This window comes from Chiloscyllium punctatum, chromosome 39 (assembly GCF_047496795.1).
Source record: "Chiloscyllium punctatum isolate Juve2018m chromosome 39, sChiPun1.3, whole genome shotgun sequence".
NCBI classification, from domain to species: domain Eukaryota; kingdom Metazoa; phylum Chordata; class Chondrichthyes; order Orectolobiformes; family Hemiscylliidae; genus Chiloscyllium; species Chiloscyllium punctatum.
Window position 1 is genome coordinate 9,538,019 of NC_092777.1, and position 17,136 is coordinate 9,555,154.

At 43.8% G+C, this 17,136-nt stretch overlaps 1 protein-coding gene across 4 annotated transcripts in view; it reads right to left on the minus strand.

Annotated features, from left to right (window-relative positions):
* pkd1b (polycystic kidney disease 1b) overlaps positions 1–17,136 on the minus strand; it is a 243,206-nt gene that overhangs the window by 122,340 nt on the left and 103,730 nt on the right. For all 4 annotated transcript variants that reach the window (XM_072558141.1, XM_072558142.1, XM_072558140.1 and 1 more), the window contains exons 20-23: positions 15,682–15,838; positions 7,958–8,213; positions 6,584–6,779; positions 1,520–1,687 (exon numbers count right to left, since the gene is read on the minus strand). In XM_072558141.1, coding sequence (XP_072414242.1) covers positions 1,520–1,687; positions 6,584–6,779; positions 7,958–8,213; positions 15,682–15,838 — 777 coding nt within the window. The remainder of the gene's footprint in view (positions 1–1,519; positions 1,688–6,583; positions 6,780–7,957; positions 8,214–15,681; positions 15,839–17,136) is intronic.

Here is a 17,136-nt window from a genome sequence, read left to right on the forward strand (position 1 = left end):
CATCTAAATCCTGGAACCTACAACAACTATTCCTGTCCCTGCTCTATCCATGTCTCTGAAATGGCCACAACATTGAAGTCCCAGGTACCAACCCATGCTGCAAGTTCACCCACCTTATTCCAGATGCTCCTGGCATTGAAGCAGACACACTTCAAACCACCTTCTTGCTTGCTAGTGCACTCTTGTGATCTTGAAACATTATTTCTGACCTCAGTACTCTCAACCTCCTGGACATTAGGACTACAATTTAGGTTTTCACCCTCCTGCTGAATTAGTTTAAACAGTCTAGTTTCCAAATTTACTTCATCAATTTCCAAATCTCCACTTCATCCCAGATCCAACCCTCCAACTCGGCGCTGCCCTCTTGACCTGTCCTACCGGTCCACCTTCCTTCTCACCTATCTCCTCCACCCTCCCCACTGGTCAATCACAATTACCTCCAGCCTGCATCCACCTATCGTCACCCCACCTACCTTTCCCCAATTCCAGCCCAACCCTCAATTTATCTCTCAGCCCCCTTTCCCCTCCACATTCCCGATGAAGGGCTTATGCCCAAAATGTTCCTGTTCCTTGGATGCTGCCTAACCTGCTGTGCTTTTCCACCGCCGCACATTTTGACTCTGACTCTCTAGCATCTGCAGTCCACACTTTCTCCTCGACTTAAATAGTAACCACTGTTAATTTATACTGAATAGAACTGGTGTCATTCCATCTTTCTTATTTCCCACGTGCATTTTTCTCTCTCCACTAGAGAGATTATTTCATGGATTGAGTGTCTCCACATTACTTTGAGATCCACTGGTTTAGTTAATCAGAGATGGCTTGTGTTGATGTACTGGGACTGAGCTGGCAGTACCACCTGACAATGTTTATGTCCTAAAGTTATGGCATTGAGTATATACTTCATCACGAGTGACATTTACACACCAAAACTAAAAGCTGCAATAAAAATAGAAAATTGGTACAAATACAGAACGACTCTCATGAGTAGGAGAAAAAAGAAAGGCAAGATCAACTTTTAAGGTGTGAACCCATTAGTACAGTTGAAAGCTACCCAATTTTATAAAGTATTTTGATGTGCAGTTGAAATGCAATGCTACAGATCCAGTGCTTGAAAAATGAACTGGAGTAGGTAGGTGCTTGATGATCACCACATGATGGATCGAAGGGCCTTGCTATAAACTCTGGAACTAAACAGTGAAAAAGAACTATTCTCAGGTGAGAAGCACTACTGCATCCTATGTCCATCTATACCATTCTTCTGTGACTCAATACTAAATCAAATAATGGATGCCCTGAGCAAAATTGGGTCAATCCGCTGCCTGACGCTAACAAGATTATCAGTGATGATCTATTGAATGTGAAATAGTGGTCAGTCTTCATGAAGCAATATAATGTGTTAAACATTACAAGTCAATGGAGAGCTAAGCAAATTTAGCATTCAGCTGGTAGGTTAGGGGGTGATCGCTTCAGCTGCTGCTAACCCAGAGAATTTTTCAATTTGCTTATCTGCACCTACCTGTATTATCATGCCAGATTCTGATTTTCCAGATCTCACCCAAGTTGGCATCTGTCTCAATCTGAAAAATGTCCAGACTGTTTCTCTGGAATGCTCCTTCCTTATCCAAGTGGCGGGACCCACTCTTGTTCAAGCCATACAGACTGATGCCCACATGGGCTGTTGTACCTGAGGAAAGAAACAACTTGCAGTGTTACAGCACTCTTCATGACCAAATATTTGCCAGGACACTGAGGTTAACTCCAATGTGCTCTGTGATTGGGTAGCACGGTGACTCAGTGGTTAACCCTGCTGCCTCACAGCGCCAGGGTTTGATTCCACCCTTGAACGACTGGCTGTATGGAGTTTGCATGTTCTCCCTGTGTCTGTGTAGGTTTTACCGGGTGCTCCGATTTCCTCCCAACGTCCACAGATGTGTGCATTAGGTGGATTGACCAAGCTAAATTGTCCATAATGTTCAGGGATGTGTGAGAGGTGATAAATGCAGGGATAGGTTGAGGCCTGATTGGGATGCTCTTCAGGTGCAGTCTTGATGGTTCAAATGAGATTTCTGAATACTTGGAAGTATATGGAAAAATACAGCAAAGTCAGGATCATTTCATCAAAGGGAGGACATGCCTGACAGATCTGCTGGAACTCTTTCAGGAAATACGAGGAGGCAAGACCAAGGAGAGCCAATGTATCTTATCAGAAGGCCTTTGACACAGGAGACTACTGAGTAAAATAAGGGCCCATGGTGTTCGAGACAAGGTGCTAGCATGGATAAAAGCTTGGCTGTCTGGCAAAAAGCGGAGAGTGGGGATAAAAGTGTCCTTCTCAGAATGGCAGCCGATGACTAGTGGTGTTCTGCAAGGCCCAGTGTTGGGACCACATCTTCTCACTTTGTACCTTAACAATCTAGATGAAGGATCTGACGGCATTCTTGACTAAATTTGTAGATGATACAAAGATAGGTAGGGGGACAGATGGCATTGAGGAAGCAGGGAGACTGCAGAAAGATTTGGACAAGTTAGGAGTGTGGGCAAAGAAATGGCAGATGGAGTACAACGTAGAAAAGTGTGAGGTAGGAATCCTTCCACTTTGGTAGGAAGAATACAGGCATGGACTATTATTGAAATGGGGAAAAATTCAGAATTCTTCAGTGCAAAGAGACTTGGGAGTTCCAGTTCAGGATTCTCTCAAGGTAAACATGCAGGTTGAGTCAGTAGTTAAGAAGGCAAATGCAATGATGGCATTTATTTTGAGAGAACTTGAATATGAAAACAGGAATGTACTTCTGGGGCTCAATAAGGCTCTAGTCAGACCATTTTGGAGTATTGTGTGCAGTTTTGGGAAAGATGTACTGGCCCTGGAGTATGTTCAGAGGAGGTGCACGAGAACGGTCCCCGAAATGAAAAGCTTAACATATGAGGAACGTTTGAGGATTCTGCGTCTATTCTCAATAGAGTTTAGAAGGATAAGTGGTGGTGGTGGGGGCTATCTGATTTAAGTATACAGCATACTAGATGGTTTGGACAGAGTCTATGTTGGGAAGATGTTTCCATTGGTAGGAGACACTAGGACCCAAGGGTCCTAGGGTAGGTCCTAGGCTAGAATTGAGATAAGGAGAAACTTCTTCAGCCAAAGAGTGATGAATGTATGGAACTCATTGCCACTGAAGGCTGTGGAGGCTAGGTCATTGTGTATATTTAAGACTGAGATAGATAGTTTCTTGACTGTCAAGGGGATCAAGGGTTACGAGGAGAAAGCGAGAGAATGGAGTTGAGAAACTTATCAGCCATGATTGAATGGTGGAGCAGATGGACTAAATGGCCTAATTTCTGCTTCTATGTCTTATGGTTTTATGGTCTTTCTGCACTGTAGGGATTCTAAAAAAAATTGCAGACTATCTCGACTGAGAGGCTTGGGTTCAAATACCTCCTGCTCCAGTGGTGTGTACTAAAACATCTCAACAGGTTTATTAGAAACATCGGTAAAAGTTTTGAAAATTTAGAAAGGTTATAAATTAGACCTTCCCACCCTGGATTGGGAGGCACAGGTTCAAATTCCACGTGCTCCAGAGCTGTGAGATAGCATCGCTGCATAGATTGCTTAGAAAATATAAAGCAGACCCTGCCCCTCCTTCTCTCCCTACACCTCTTCACTTTTGATGTTTTGCATTGTCCCCCCTACAATGGGCATTGATAAATACTGAATTGGCTGCACAGGTATTTTTACTGGTGGTGGATAGTGGTTAAGAAAATAACAAAATAAAGTCACGGTGTTTTTTGTTGTGGGAAGGCCACATATTGTGTGTAATTGCACTGTGGAGTATTCGAAAAGAATAAAGCAGACCCCACTATGGGATCAAGTAACATCCTATTAGTATCCCTATCTTTGAGCTAGGAGGTCCAGGTTCATTCCTACCAGTTTCAGAGGTGCGTAATAACAATTTTGAACAGGTTGATCAGAAAATAAGTTTTTTTTTAAAAAAGCAGACCCTCAGGTAGTCACTGGTGGTGGTTAGTACTTCACAGAAAAAAGGTCACTATGGTTTTGGTGGTAGGAAATTCACTCAGTTGTGTGTGATAACACTTCTGGGCTATACAAAAAAAGAAGAAACATTATCCATCAATGCCTTCGATGCCATTCGAGAGAGGTGGGCACCACGGGGGAGACAATGCTTTAGTTCTTCTCCAACTCCATTTTGAGTTAGCTCCTTCCCACTTCCCCTCCACTTCCCTCACTTTTAATGATTTACTTTGCCTATAATGGGCTTTGCATGTAAGTGTTTAATTAGCTACACGAGTCATTCACTGGTGGCGGTTAATAGTTAAAAACAAAAAAAATCACAGTGTTTTGATGATGGGAACGCTTTGTAAGAACATTTCCACATATAAGCAAAAAAAAAGAAATTACAGACTGCTGTGGTACAGTGCTAATGTCCCTACCTCAGGATCAAGAGGTCCGCATACAAATCCCATCTGTGCATAACACACCTGGACAGGATGACTTAAAAAAAATGCAAGGCAGACCCAGTCATTGGCTGCATAGGTGTTTTTCTGGTTGTGGTTGGTGCTTAAAAACACAAAAAAAGTCAGTGATGTGCTGTTATGGAAGCCATTCGGCTGTGTATAACCACACTTTCAGAGATAAGTATAAAAATATATATAAAGCAGACCCAGCAATTGACTGCACGAGTGTTTAACTAGTGGTGGTTAATACTTAAGCATAAAAAAGGTCATGGTGATTTGGTGGTGCTAAAGCTGATCAGTTATGCGTGACTCCCACATTACTTTCTCTGCAGCACTAAAATTTAAACCGTCAGCTCAGGACTCTCAGGTTGGTCTTAAATCATCAATGTGGTGGTGAGGGAGGGCTGAGAGAGCTCCTTTGAGGCTTCACCTTTAATGGGGACAGAGATTACTGGTATACAGATTATCTGACACTGCTCACTAACTGTTAGTGATCAGCATCTAACAGGAAACTGGAACATTTCCATCAGCACCCAGAGGGAATCACTAAGATATTAAATACAAGGAGATGGTCATCAACCTCTCCCAAACAATTCAGTCACACATAACCCACCCTCAACCCTGGATTCAGTATTTCCCCCATTGCTCTCATCCAATTCATCTTAATGTTATGAATTCCCACGTGATCTGCTGGAACTGTGAGGTTACTATGGAAACAAACATATGCAGACTGTTGGGAATCCATTCTCCATGTGCCTGGAACAGTTTGAACTATTTGGATACTTGCTGGTTAGAAATGGGTTTTTCCATGTGATTTTTCGGAAATGAAGCCACCTGCTGTTTTCACTGGAAATCAAGTGGCTTTGAAGAAGCAGCTAATCAAAGCTTTCAAAGAGATAACAGTTTATTGCATTAAATTATGGGAAAAAAAACTAGAATTTTGGGGAAGACTAATGTCCCCTATGCTAATGTCCATATTCCTGATAAAGGGCTTATGCCCGAAACATCAATTTTCCTGCTCCTTGGATTCTGCCTGACCTGCTGTTGTGCTTTTCCAGAACCACACTCTCGACTCTGATCTCCAGCATCAACAGTCTTCACTTTTTCCCCTATGCTAATGGTTGTTTAACAACCCTCTCTGGAATTAGAATTCTATTTTACAGATCCAGGAGTCAGTAAAGGAGGTGTCCCTGAAGCTAAAGGCTATTCTCCTGAAATCCTGTTGTTCAGTAGAAGTTTCTGGACCACAGACATTTCTGTCTGCCGATGAAAGGGTATACTGTAAATGTCCAATTCTGATTCCAACCAACTAGAATTTAGTAAAAATCAATCCACGGCTGTCACCAAATTAAGTTCCATTGATAGGAAAACCGGTGCGAGCAATCAAGAGATTTTATCCTTTGCTTCCAGATGCTTAGCACACAGACGTTGTTGGTTTCCTTTTGACTTGTTAAAACAAAAACTCTACAGAGACTTCTTGTGTTGTGTATGTGTGTCTATGTTTGGAATTAAGGAGACAGAATTTTAACTCTGGACCTTTGCTTAGAAATTAATCAGCAGTTGCTGCTTAATTTAAGAATAAATCTTGTTAAGAAGAAATGCATTATTTGGAGTTCATTAAAGAAGTCAGGTGAATGTTTCTTTTATCCAGGATGAAAGCACAAAGAATGGAATTGGCCATTTTGGAGATTAAATCAAAACATGGATTTCATGGTGTGACTGGTGAAGTGGTGGGCCTTGTTTATCAGCACAGTCCTCCCATCCCAGTTATAACAAGACAAGCAACAATCAAGTTAAGGACTTGCACAACAGAGCTTCTGAAATTCATTTTGACCAGGAATCTCTCGTATGAGTTCTCAAGGATTGGTCTCTCCTTTTTCTGCTTTTAACTAGAGCAGTTGCTACATATATCTGTTATGAGCCTATCTGCTTGCATTGTCCTGGAATGGTTTTGCCAGAGTTTTTGCACCTGACCATCATGTGGGAGACAGAGAGAGAGAGAGAGGAAGATATCTATAAGGCAAAATCTTAGATCCATCTGTGACTCTTATTTTCACAGTGTCATGTTTCTGTCTGATGCTTGGGTTGATACTGTTATTAAATATCTTACCTGCATTCCTGCACCAGCCAGTTTTCACCATGACTTCATACTTATAGTGTCCATGTTGTCCACAGAGTGGGATAATGCCAACACGGTTGATATCGATGTAGTCCAGCTTGTGGGCAATGAGTACCATCACAACGTAGACAGCAAATACCAACATACAGCTGATTACCACCACCATGTTCTGCACTGGCCTGTCTGCCTGCAAATCACAAACAGTCCATGTGAGAACTTGGGAGACAGCCACAGAGTCCTGACAGCTCCACTCTATGGGCTGCCCGTGGCAACTGTCTTGAACCAGCTGGTTCTCAAAGATCGCACACTGAGCCTGGGACTGGCTGCTGCAGAAAGTAGGCAGATGACACCCTGATGGGCAAAGGCAGCAACATTACCACCACCCTCCACCTCATAACCCTAACCTCAAATAATCCTGTGTGTCCCCAAATCCCAAACCCCATCTTTATGGGTTCAATACATGAATTAAATTTGAAAAAGTCACCACAAAGTCCCATTGGGCTGCTATCAGTTGCACTCCAGTCACAAGTGACCTATGTCAATTTTAAGAGGAGATTCTTGCCAATTCGCCCCCATCGGGCACTGGAACAACAGTGCAACTCACACAGCAGTGACAAATCCTGGTCTAGTATCACCGTCATTGGATATGAAGGCCTTGTAACCAGAGTTTCGGGCATCAGCCCTTCTTCATTCCTGAAGAAACGTCGATTCTCCTGCTCCTTGGATGCTGCCTGACCTGCTGCGCTTTTCCAGCAACACATTTTCAGCTCTGATCTCCAGCATCTGCAGTCCTCACTTTCTCCTTGTAACCAGAGTCCCTAATGTTTGAAGTGTTAGTGTGTACAATGTTAGCAATAGGAGTTAAAGTAGACAATTGCTATGAAACTGGAGATTAACAGGAGCTTTCAGTAAAACTGCGGTCTATCAGTCTATTCTGTCTACCTATCGCATTTCCAATGCCCCTCCCCCAAGTCCCTCCTCCCTACCTTTTATCTCAGCCTGCTTGGCACACTTTCCTCATTCCTGAAGAAGGGCTCATGCCCGAAACATCGATTCTCCTGCTCCTTGGATGCTGCCTGACTTGCTGCACTTTTCCAGCAACACATTTTCAGCTCTGATCTCCAGCATCTGCAGTCCTCACTTTCTCCTATATCAGTCTATTGTAAAGTATTGTCTGTTCCTTAGAGACACGCCTTTAGACAGACTCTGCTTAATGGAGGTGTGTTATTAGGAGGTTATGTAATAGGGAGATTTGCAGGGAGGATAGATCATGGGAGGAATGTTTCGTGGTTTAATTGGCAAAATACGTCTGACTGGAAGCCTTGTTGAAATGTGCAAGAACAATAGCGTGGAGAATATACATACCGGTGCAAGAAACTCCACCGCATTTGGAGACACAAAGAGGCTAGCCCCGAAGACAGTGAGATGCCGAGTGAGGCACACAGCTTCCTCCAGCCTGGTCCACCGTGTGGGCACAATGCCTTCTGTCCTCCACTGCAAACTCTGGAAATCGAAGTACTGGCACAGTGAGGTATAGGTGGTGATTGCGATGCCGACTCGGGCAGAAGAGAAGCAGTTGGAAACGGTGACAAACAACTGTTCGGTGGTGCTGTCATACACCCTGCAACAACCAGGAGTTAGTGAGTAAGTTTAATGGTTCCACCCTCAAGGAGACAGAAAAACTAAAGACATCAGCCCCAGGAAATGATCTTTCTTCAACAGATGTTTTTCTGATGAGTGCATGCCAATCATATGGGCTGCTTTATCCTGGATGGTGCCAAGCTTCTTGAGCATTGTTAGAGTTGCACCCATCCATAAAAATGGAGAGTATTCTATCACACTGCTGACTTGTGCCTTGTAGATGCTGCACAGGTTTTAGGGAATCAGGAGGTCAATCACTCACTGTAGTATCCCAACCCTCTGACCTGCTCTTATAGCCACTGTATTTATGTGGCAATTCCAACACAGTTTCTAGTTAATGGTAATCCCCCAGGATGTCGACAGCAGGGGGATTGAGCGATGATGGCACTTTTGAATACAAAGGGGTGATTGTTTCTTACTGAACATGGGCACTGCCTGAAATTTGTGTGGCACGATTGTTACTTGTCATTTGTCAGCCTGAGCTTGGATACTGTCCAGGTCTTGTTCAAATGCAACTTCATTATCTGAGGAGTTGCAATCATTGGTGAACATCTCCACTTCTGACCTTATGATGGAGGGAAAGTCATTGATGAAACTGCTGGACACTATCCTGAGGAATTCCTGCAGTAATATTGCAGGAATAAGATGATCAATTGCCAACAAAAGCACCATCTTCCTATATGCTAGGTATGTCTCCAATTACTTCTTGAGAGTTTACTTGATTTGGCTTCCACAGCCTTCTGTATTAGAGAATTCCACAGTTTCACCATTCTGCCTGAAGAAATGCTTCCTGATCTCAGTCCAAAATGGCCTACTCCTCCTACATCATCTGTTTCTAGAGTCCTTAATCAGGGTAACCATCCTCCGTGCATCTATTTTGGCCAGCTATGTTAAAATTTAATACATTTCAGTCAGATCCTCTCTCATTCTACCAGTGAATACAGGTCCAGTCAAAATAATCTCACCTCAAAGGACATCCCTGATATTAGCCTGGTGAACCTTCACTGCACTCCCTCTCTGACAATAATTTTCCTCTATTAAGGAGAGAGACCAAAACTGCACACAATAAACAAGGTGCAGTATTATCATATCCTTTATAACTTCAGCAAGACATCCCTACTCCTGAACTCAAATCCTCTTGCAATGAAGGCCACAAACCATTTGCCTTCACAACTGCTCGCTGCACTTGTCTGTCTACTTTCATTGACTGACAAGACGTACAGATGTTTTTGCATTTCACATTTTCCAATATATCCCCAGTTAAATAATACTCTACCTTTCTATTTTTCATACAAAGCATATAACCTCACATTTCTCTACACTGTCAAGCCCACACACTCAACTTGTCTCAATCACCCTGAAGCCTCCTTCCATCCTCCAAATAACTCAAACTTGCATCTAGTTTTGTGTCATCAACAAACCTGGAAATATTACATTTGGTCCCTCATCCAAGTCACTTAGAAGGCCCTATATGAGGGCGCAGTCCTGGACTTAACTTTAGGTAAGGAAATCAAATGGAAACATAACGCATATATAAGACCTAGGCAACTTGAAAACTGATGAAGTTTTGGAAGAATATCGGGAAAGTAGGACCAATCTGAAATGAGGAATTAAGAGGGCTAAAAGGGGTCATAAGATACCTTTAGCAAACAGGGTTAAGGAAAATACAAAAGTCTTTTAGTCATATATAAGGAGCAAGAGGGTAACGAGTGAAAGGCTTGGCCCACTCAAGGACAAAGGAGGAAAGTTATGCATGGAGTCAGAGAAAATAAGTGAGCTTCTTAATGAGTACTTTGCATCAGTATTCACTGAGGAGAGGACATGGCAGATGTTGAGGTTTGGGACAGATATTTGATTACTTAAGGTCCTGCTCCTTTGATGCTGCCTGACCTGCTGCACTTTTCCAGCAACACATTTTTCAGCTCTGATCTCCAGCATCTGCAGTCCTCACTTTCTCCTTACTCAAGGTCAAGTCAACATAAGGAGGGAGGAAGTGTTGGACATTCTAAAAGGCACTAAGGTGGACAAGTCCCCAGGTCTAGATGGGATCCATCCCAGGTTAATGAAGGAAGCAAGAGAGAAAACAGCTGGGGCCTTAACAGATATCTTTGCAGCATCCTTGAACATGGGTGAGGACTCAGAGGACTGGAGAATTGTTAATGTTGTCCCCTTGTTTAAGAAGGGTAGCACGGATAATCCAGTGAGCCAGACGTCAGTGGTAGGGAAGCTGCTGGAAAAGATATTGAGGAATAGGATTTATTTACATTTGGAAGAAAATGGGCTTATCGGTGATAGGCAGCATGGTTTTGTGCAGGGAAGGTCATGTCTTACCAACTTAGTAGAATTCTTTGAGGAAATAACAAAGTAGATTGATGAAGGAAGGGCTGTAGATGTCATATACTTGGACTTCAGTAAGGCATTTGAAAAGGTTCCCTATGGCAGGCTGATGGAGAAAGTGAAGTTGCATAGGGTCCAGGGTATACTAGCTAGATGGATAGAGAACTGGCTGGGCAGCAGGAGACAGAGCGTAGTCGTGGAAAGGAGTTTCTCAAAATGGAGAACTATGACCACTGATGTTCCACAGGGATCCGTGCTGGGACCACTGTGATATTATATACATATAAAAAATGATCTTGATGTAGGCATAGGTGGTATGATTAGCAAGTTTTCAGATGACACTAAGATGGTGAAGTAGCAGACAGTGAATGGGGACTGTTAGAGAATGCAGCAGAACATAGATAGATTGGAGAGCTGGGCAGCGAAATGGCAGATGGGGTTCAATCCAGGCAAATGCGAGGTGATGCATTTTGGAAGATCTGATTCAACAGCGAACTGTATGGTAAATGGAAAAGCCCTGGGGAAAATTGATGTACCGAGAGATCTGAGTGTTCAGGTCCATTGTACCCTGAAGGTGGCAATGCAGGTCAGTAAAGTGGTCAAGAAGGCATACGGCATGCTTTCCTTCATTGGAAGGAGTATTGTGTATGAGAGTTGGCAGGTCATTTGACAGTTGTATAGGACTTTAGTTCAGCCACATTTGGAATACAGAAGTGCCCCCATACCCACGGGAGATATGTTCCAAGACCCATCGCAGAAGCCTGAAACTGCAGATCGCAGCGAACTCATTCTTTAAATGGGAAATTTGCCTCCCCGGCAGCACCTTGCTCCCTGGTTCTGGAATGTTCCATGTAATATGTTCAGGCCACGGTAAACCACAGGTGACTGAAACCGCGGAAACCGATTCCATTGATACGGCGGTTGCCCTGTAGTGCATACAGTTCTGGTCACCATATTACCAAAAGGATGAGGATGCTTTAGAGACGGTGTAGAGGAGGTTCACCAGGATGTTGCCTGGTATGGAGGGCGCGAGCTATGAGGAGAGGTTAAGTAGATTAGGATTATTTTCAATAAAAAGACAGTGGTTGAGGGGGGACCTGTTTGAGGTTTACAAAATCATGAGAGGTATAGGCAGGGTGGATAGCAAGAAGCGTTTTCCCAGAGTGGGGGATTCAATTACTGAGAGTCACAAGTTCAAGGGGAGAGGGGAAAAATTCAGGGAAATATGCATAGAAAGTTCTTTCCTCGAGGGTGGTGAGTGCCCAGAGCGTGTTGGCAGCGGAGGTGTAGAGGCGGGCATGATAGTGTCATTTAAGATGTATCTAGGCAGATATATGAATGGGCAGGGGGCAGAGGGATACAGATCCTTAGAAAATAGGCGGCAGGGTTAGATAGAGGATCTGGATCAATGCAGGCTTGGAGGGCCAAAGGGCCTGTTCCTGCGCTGTAATTTTCTTTGTTTTCTCCTATTCAAAATTGTTATGGAAATGGGCAACAATGGGCCTGAAATTTAAGATTAAAACTGGGAGAAGGCTGATTTTAATATGATTTGGACAGAATGCACTATGGGCAAATACTTTCAGGTAAATTTGCATCAGAACAATGGGATGCATTCAAGAAGGATGTATAGAAAATAAAGGGCCAGCAGATTCTAAGAAAGACACTGCCTGTGACCAAACAAATCCTGTGAACCCTGGGATAAATATCATTGGATAAAGACAAAAAGGTAAGCTCAAAAGGCAGATACCGAGGTTTCAAACAACGGAGGCCCTACAGGAGGGTATAATGTACAAGAAGAATACTTAAAAAATGAAGTCAGGGGAACAAAAAGAAAGCATGAAAAAAAAATGGCAGGCAAAGTAAAGAAAAATCCTAAATTGTTTATACAGATACGTTCAGGGCAAAAAGATATCAATGGACTGACTAAGAACCTATTAAGGTCCACAGTAATAATTTAAGCTTGGAGCTGGAGGGTATAAATAGGCTTCTAAATGAATACTCCTGAAAGGACGATGTTGTCATGGAAATCAACAGCATAGGTTCTGAATGCTCTGGCAGGCTTAAAAGAGGTTGGGTGAACTTTATCTCAGGTTGTTGAGTGAGACAAGGGAGGAAACAGTAGAGGCACACTCTGACTACAGGAGAGGTGATTGGAGGACAGCCAATGTGGTAACATTATTCAAGAATGAAGCAAGGGATAAATCAAAAAGCTACAGGCCCATCTGTCTAACCTCAGTGGTGGGGAAACAGTTGGAAGCAATTTTGAGGGGCAGATTTAATATATATTTGGAGAAGCAATCAGCATGGTTTTGTCACAAAATGTCATACCTGACCAACTTGACTGAATTATTTTTAAGTGGTCACCCACTATGTAGAGGAATGCAATGATTTTGGTGCGGTTTACTTGGACTTTAGCAAAGGTCTAGATAAAGTCCTGCATGAGAGACTAATAGCAAAGGTAAGAGCCTATTGGGATCCAAGGAAATTTAGCTCATTGCGTTCTGAATTGGCTGAGTGGCAGAAAGCAGAGGTCATGGTCAACGAGTGTTTTTGTGACTGGACATCTGTGTCTAGTGGGGTTCCATAGGCTCAGTGCTGAGGTCCTTGCTGTTTGTACGATACATAAATGATTTAGACTTGAATTTGGAGGGTTGATCAGCAAGTTCATGGATGATACAGCAATTGAGGAGGTGGTAAATAATATGGCAGACAGTCTGAGAGTGTATGAGGATACACATTCCACCACAGAACATCCCAGATGGCTTTGTTCTTCAAAGACCACAATTTTCCCTCCCACATGGTTGACGATGCCCACCAGCATATCTCCTCTACTTCTGCCCTTGAACTCCATCCCTCCAATCACAACATGGACAGACTCCCCTGGTTCTCACCTTCCACCCCACCAACCTCTACCATTACCTACAAACAGTCACCACCACCAGGGCTATATTTCCCTCGCCACCACTATATGCATTCTAGAGAGACCATTCCCTCCGTGACTCCCTTGCTAGGTCCACACCCCTCGCCAACCCACCTCCCAATCTCGGCACCTTCCCCTGCCAACGCAAGAGGTACAAAACCCTCACCCACACCTCCCCCCTCACTTCCATCCAAGGTCCCAAAGGATCCTTGCACATCCAACAGAGGTTTACCTGAACTTCCACACACATCATCTACTGTGTCCATTGCTGCCGTCGTGGTCTCCTCTATACTGGGGAGACAGGATGCCAGTTTGTGGAACATTTCAGAGAACACCTCTGGGGGACACACACACTAAACAATCCCACCGCCCTGTGGCCGAACACTTCAACTCCCCCTCCCACTCTGCCAAGGACATGCAGGTCCTGGGCCTCCTCCACTGGCAACCCCTAACCACCCGATGCCTGGAGGAAGAACGCTTCATCTTCCACCTTGGGACCCTCCAACCACACGGAAGTAATGTAGACTTCACCAGTTTCCTCATCTACTCTTCCTCCACCTCATCCCAGAGCCAACCTTCCAACTCGGCACTGTCCTCCCTGTCCATCTTCCCTTCCTACCTATCTGCTTCACCCTCCTCTCCAAACTATCACTTTCAGCCCCACCTTCATCTACCTAGCTGACAAGCATCCTTCCACTATTATCCTCTGCTTTCTACTATCAGTTGTGAGGAGAGATTGGAAAGACTGGTGCTGTCTTCCTTAGAGCAGATGAGATTGAGAGAGGACATGGTAGAAATATATAAAATCTTTACAAGCATAGAAAGGGTAGACATAAAGACACTTTTCCCCTTGATGACAGGATCATTGACCAGGGTCATAGATTTAAGGGTGGTGAGCATCCAGAAACTTATTGTCTATAGGAGCGGTAGAGGCAGAAACCGCCAATATATTGAAAATGTATTTAGATGTGCACTTATGATGCTAAGGCATATAAAGAAGTCGACTAAGTGCTAGAATAGTTCAGTGATTGTTATTGACTAGTGCAGTCTCAATGGGCTGAAAGGCCCTGTCTCTGCTATACACCTCGATGACTCGAGCTAGAGTCCAAGCATTGATCCTTTGTGGCCACCCACTACTCACCTCCTCCCATCTGGAAAAGACTCATTTATTCCCACTCTCTAATTCCTGCCTGTCCATCAGTTCCTGATCCGTGATAATATATTACCCCTGCCCACTTGCTCTAAGTTTGCCCAATAACTACTTATCAAAAACCTTCTTGAAATCCAAATACATCTTATGTACCATTCTTCTCTCTCATTGAACTGTTCCAGGATCTTTCGAATCCTGGAAGATATCCACCAATCCATCCAATATTTCCAGGGCCATATCCTTTAGTACTCTGGGATGTAGATTATCAGAACCTGGGGACTTGTCAGATTTTAGGGAAAACACAGGAGATTGGCACTAGGTAGTGACACTCATTTGAAGAACAGGTTGAGACACAATGAGCCTCCTACTGCACCATAACACCTTGGTGATTCCTTCCATGTCGCTACATCAAAATCATGGGATTCCATCCGTAAGGGCATTGTGGGTCTTCCTATGCCAAGCGAACTGCAGCAGTTCAAGAAGGCAGCTCACCTTCTCAAGGACAACTACGGATGGGCAGTAAATACTGGCCCAGCCAACAATAACCACATCCTATGAATGAATTGTAAAATAATGTTTTAGCAACTGTTGTGTCATACTTCAGGTGTTTCATATACAGCTTCCGCATTGAAATCCACTCCCCTGTGTACAAAGCGTTTCAGTCTGGGCTGGCGTGAAACATTAACCCTGTTTCTTTATCCACAGATGACGAATGATCTTTCGAGTTTTTCCAGCATTTTCAGTTTGATGTTTCCAAAGAGCTACAGCTGGACTATTGTTTATGACTGTGTGATCCTAGGATATCAAGTACCAAGAATGACGATACACAATGGTCAGGTATTGCCCATTCCATCCGGTAAGGAGGGGTCTCCAGCAACTGCCTTCTTTGAGGGAGACAGCTGGTTATAAAAGATCTCATTGTAATTACATCATCCGCGTAACTGCGCAAAATGGTTTCTAAAACTGCTGCTGGAGTCTGTACTGGAAGTTTCGAATCAACTCTATTCCCAATAACAACTTAACATGAGAGATTGTACTCACTCAGGAGATAGGAAGATGGTGTGTTCGACACTTAAACGTTCCCTAGTAGGATATAGAATGATTCCTCTTGTTGCATTATTTAGGGATCCATTAAACTGTGGGTTGTTGTTGACATGAAGACGGACAAAAGGGTCTGGGTCCTGGGCACCTTCAAGATCTGAGGAGAAAGTGAGATTCTAAATCATCAGGGTAAGACTTTACCTCATGGCCAAAGTTAAAATTGTTGGGTTGGCAGCTGGGAATCCTCGAGATAGAGAAATGGATTTAAAGAGTGCCCACTGAGGTCAGGTGTCCAAAAGGGCTTTGCGAACTGAATAAGGGTTAGAAATAGGATGGTGACAGAGATGTTTCTCGGTTCTTGTAAAAAACTGTCTGTCTTTTTAGTTTGTTAATGAAGTTTATACCTTCCTCCCATCAGCTTAAAATTATGACCCCTCATGACAGCCATTTCTGCCCTGGGGAAAAGGCTCTAGCTTTCTACTCTACCTATGCCTCTCATTGCCTTGTACACCTTGATCAAGTCACCTCTCTATTTTATTCTCTCCAGTGTGAAAATCCCTAGCTCACTCAACCTCTCTTCATAAGACAAGCCCTTCAATCCAGGCAGCATCCTGGTAAATCTCATCTGCAGCCTGTCATAGAGTCACAGAGATGTACAGCATGGAAACAGACCCTTCGGTCCAACCCGTCCATGCCGACCAGGTATCCCAACCCAAACTAGTCCCACCTGCCAGCACACGGCCCATATCCCTCCAAACCCTTCCTATTCATATACCCATCCAAATGACTCTTAAATGTTGCAATTGTACCAGCCTCCACCACATCTTCTGGCAGCTCATTCCATACACGTACCATCCTCTGCGTGAAAACGTTGCCCCTTAGGTCTCTTTGATATCTTTCCCCTCTCACCCTAAACCTATGCCCTCTAGTTCTGGACTCCCCGACCCCAGGGAAAAGACTTTGCCTATTTATCCTATCCATGCCCCTCATAATTTTGTAAACCTCTATAAGGTCACCCCTCAGCCTCCGACGCTCCAGGAAAAACAGCCCCAACCTGTTCTGCCTCTCCCTGTAGCTCAAATCCTCCAACCCTGGCAACATCCTTGTAAATCTTTTCAGAACCCTTTCAAGTTTCACAACATCTTTCCGATAGGAAGGAGACCAGAATTGCATGCAATATTCCAACAATGGCCTGACCAATGTCCTGTACAGCTGCAACATGACCTCCCAACTCCTGTACTCAATACTCTGACCAATAAAGGAAAGCATACCAAACTCCTTCTTCACTATCCTATCTACCTGCGACTCCACTTTCAAGGAGCTATGAACCTGCACTCCCAGGTCTCTTTGTTCAGCAACACTCCCTAGGACCTTACCATTAAGTGTATAAGTCATGCTAAGATTTGCTTTCCCAAAATGCAGCACCTCGCATTTATCTGAATTAAACTCCATCTG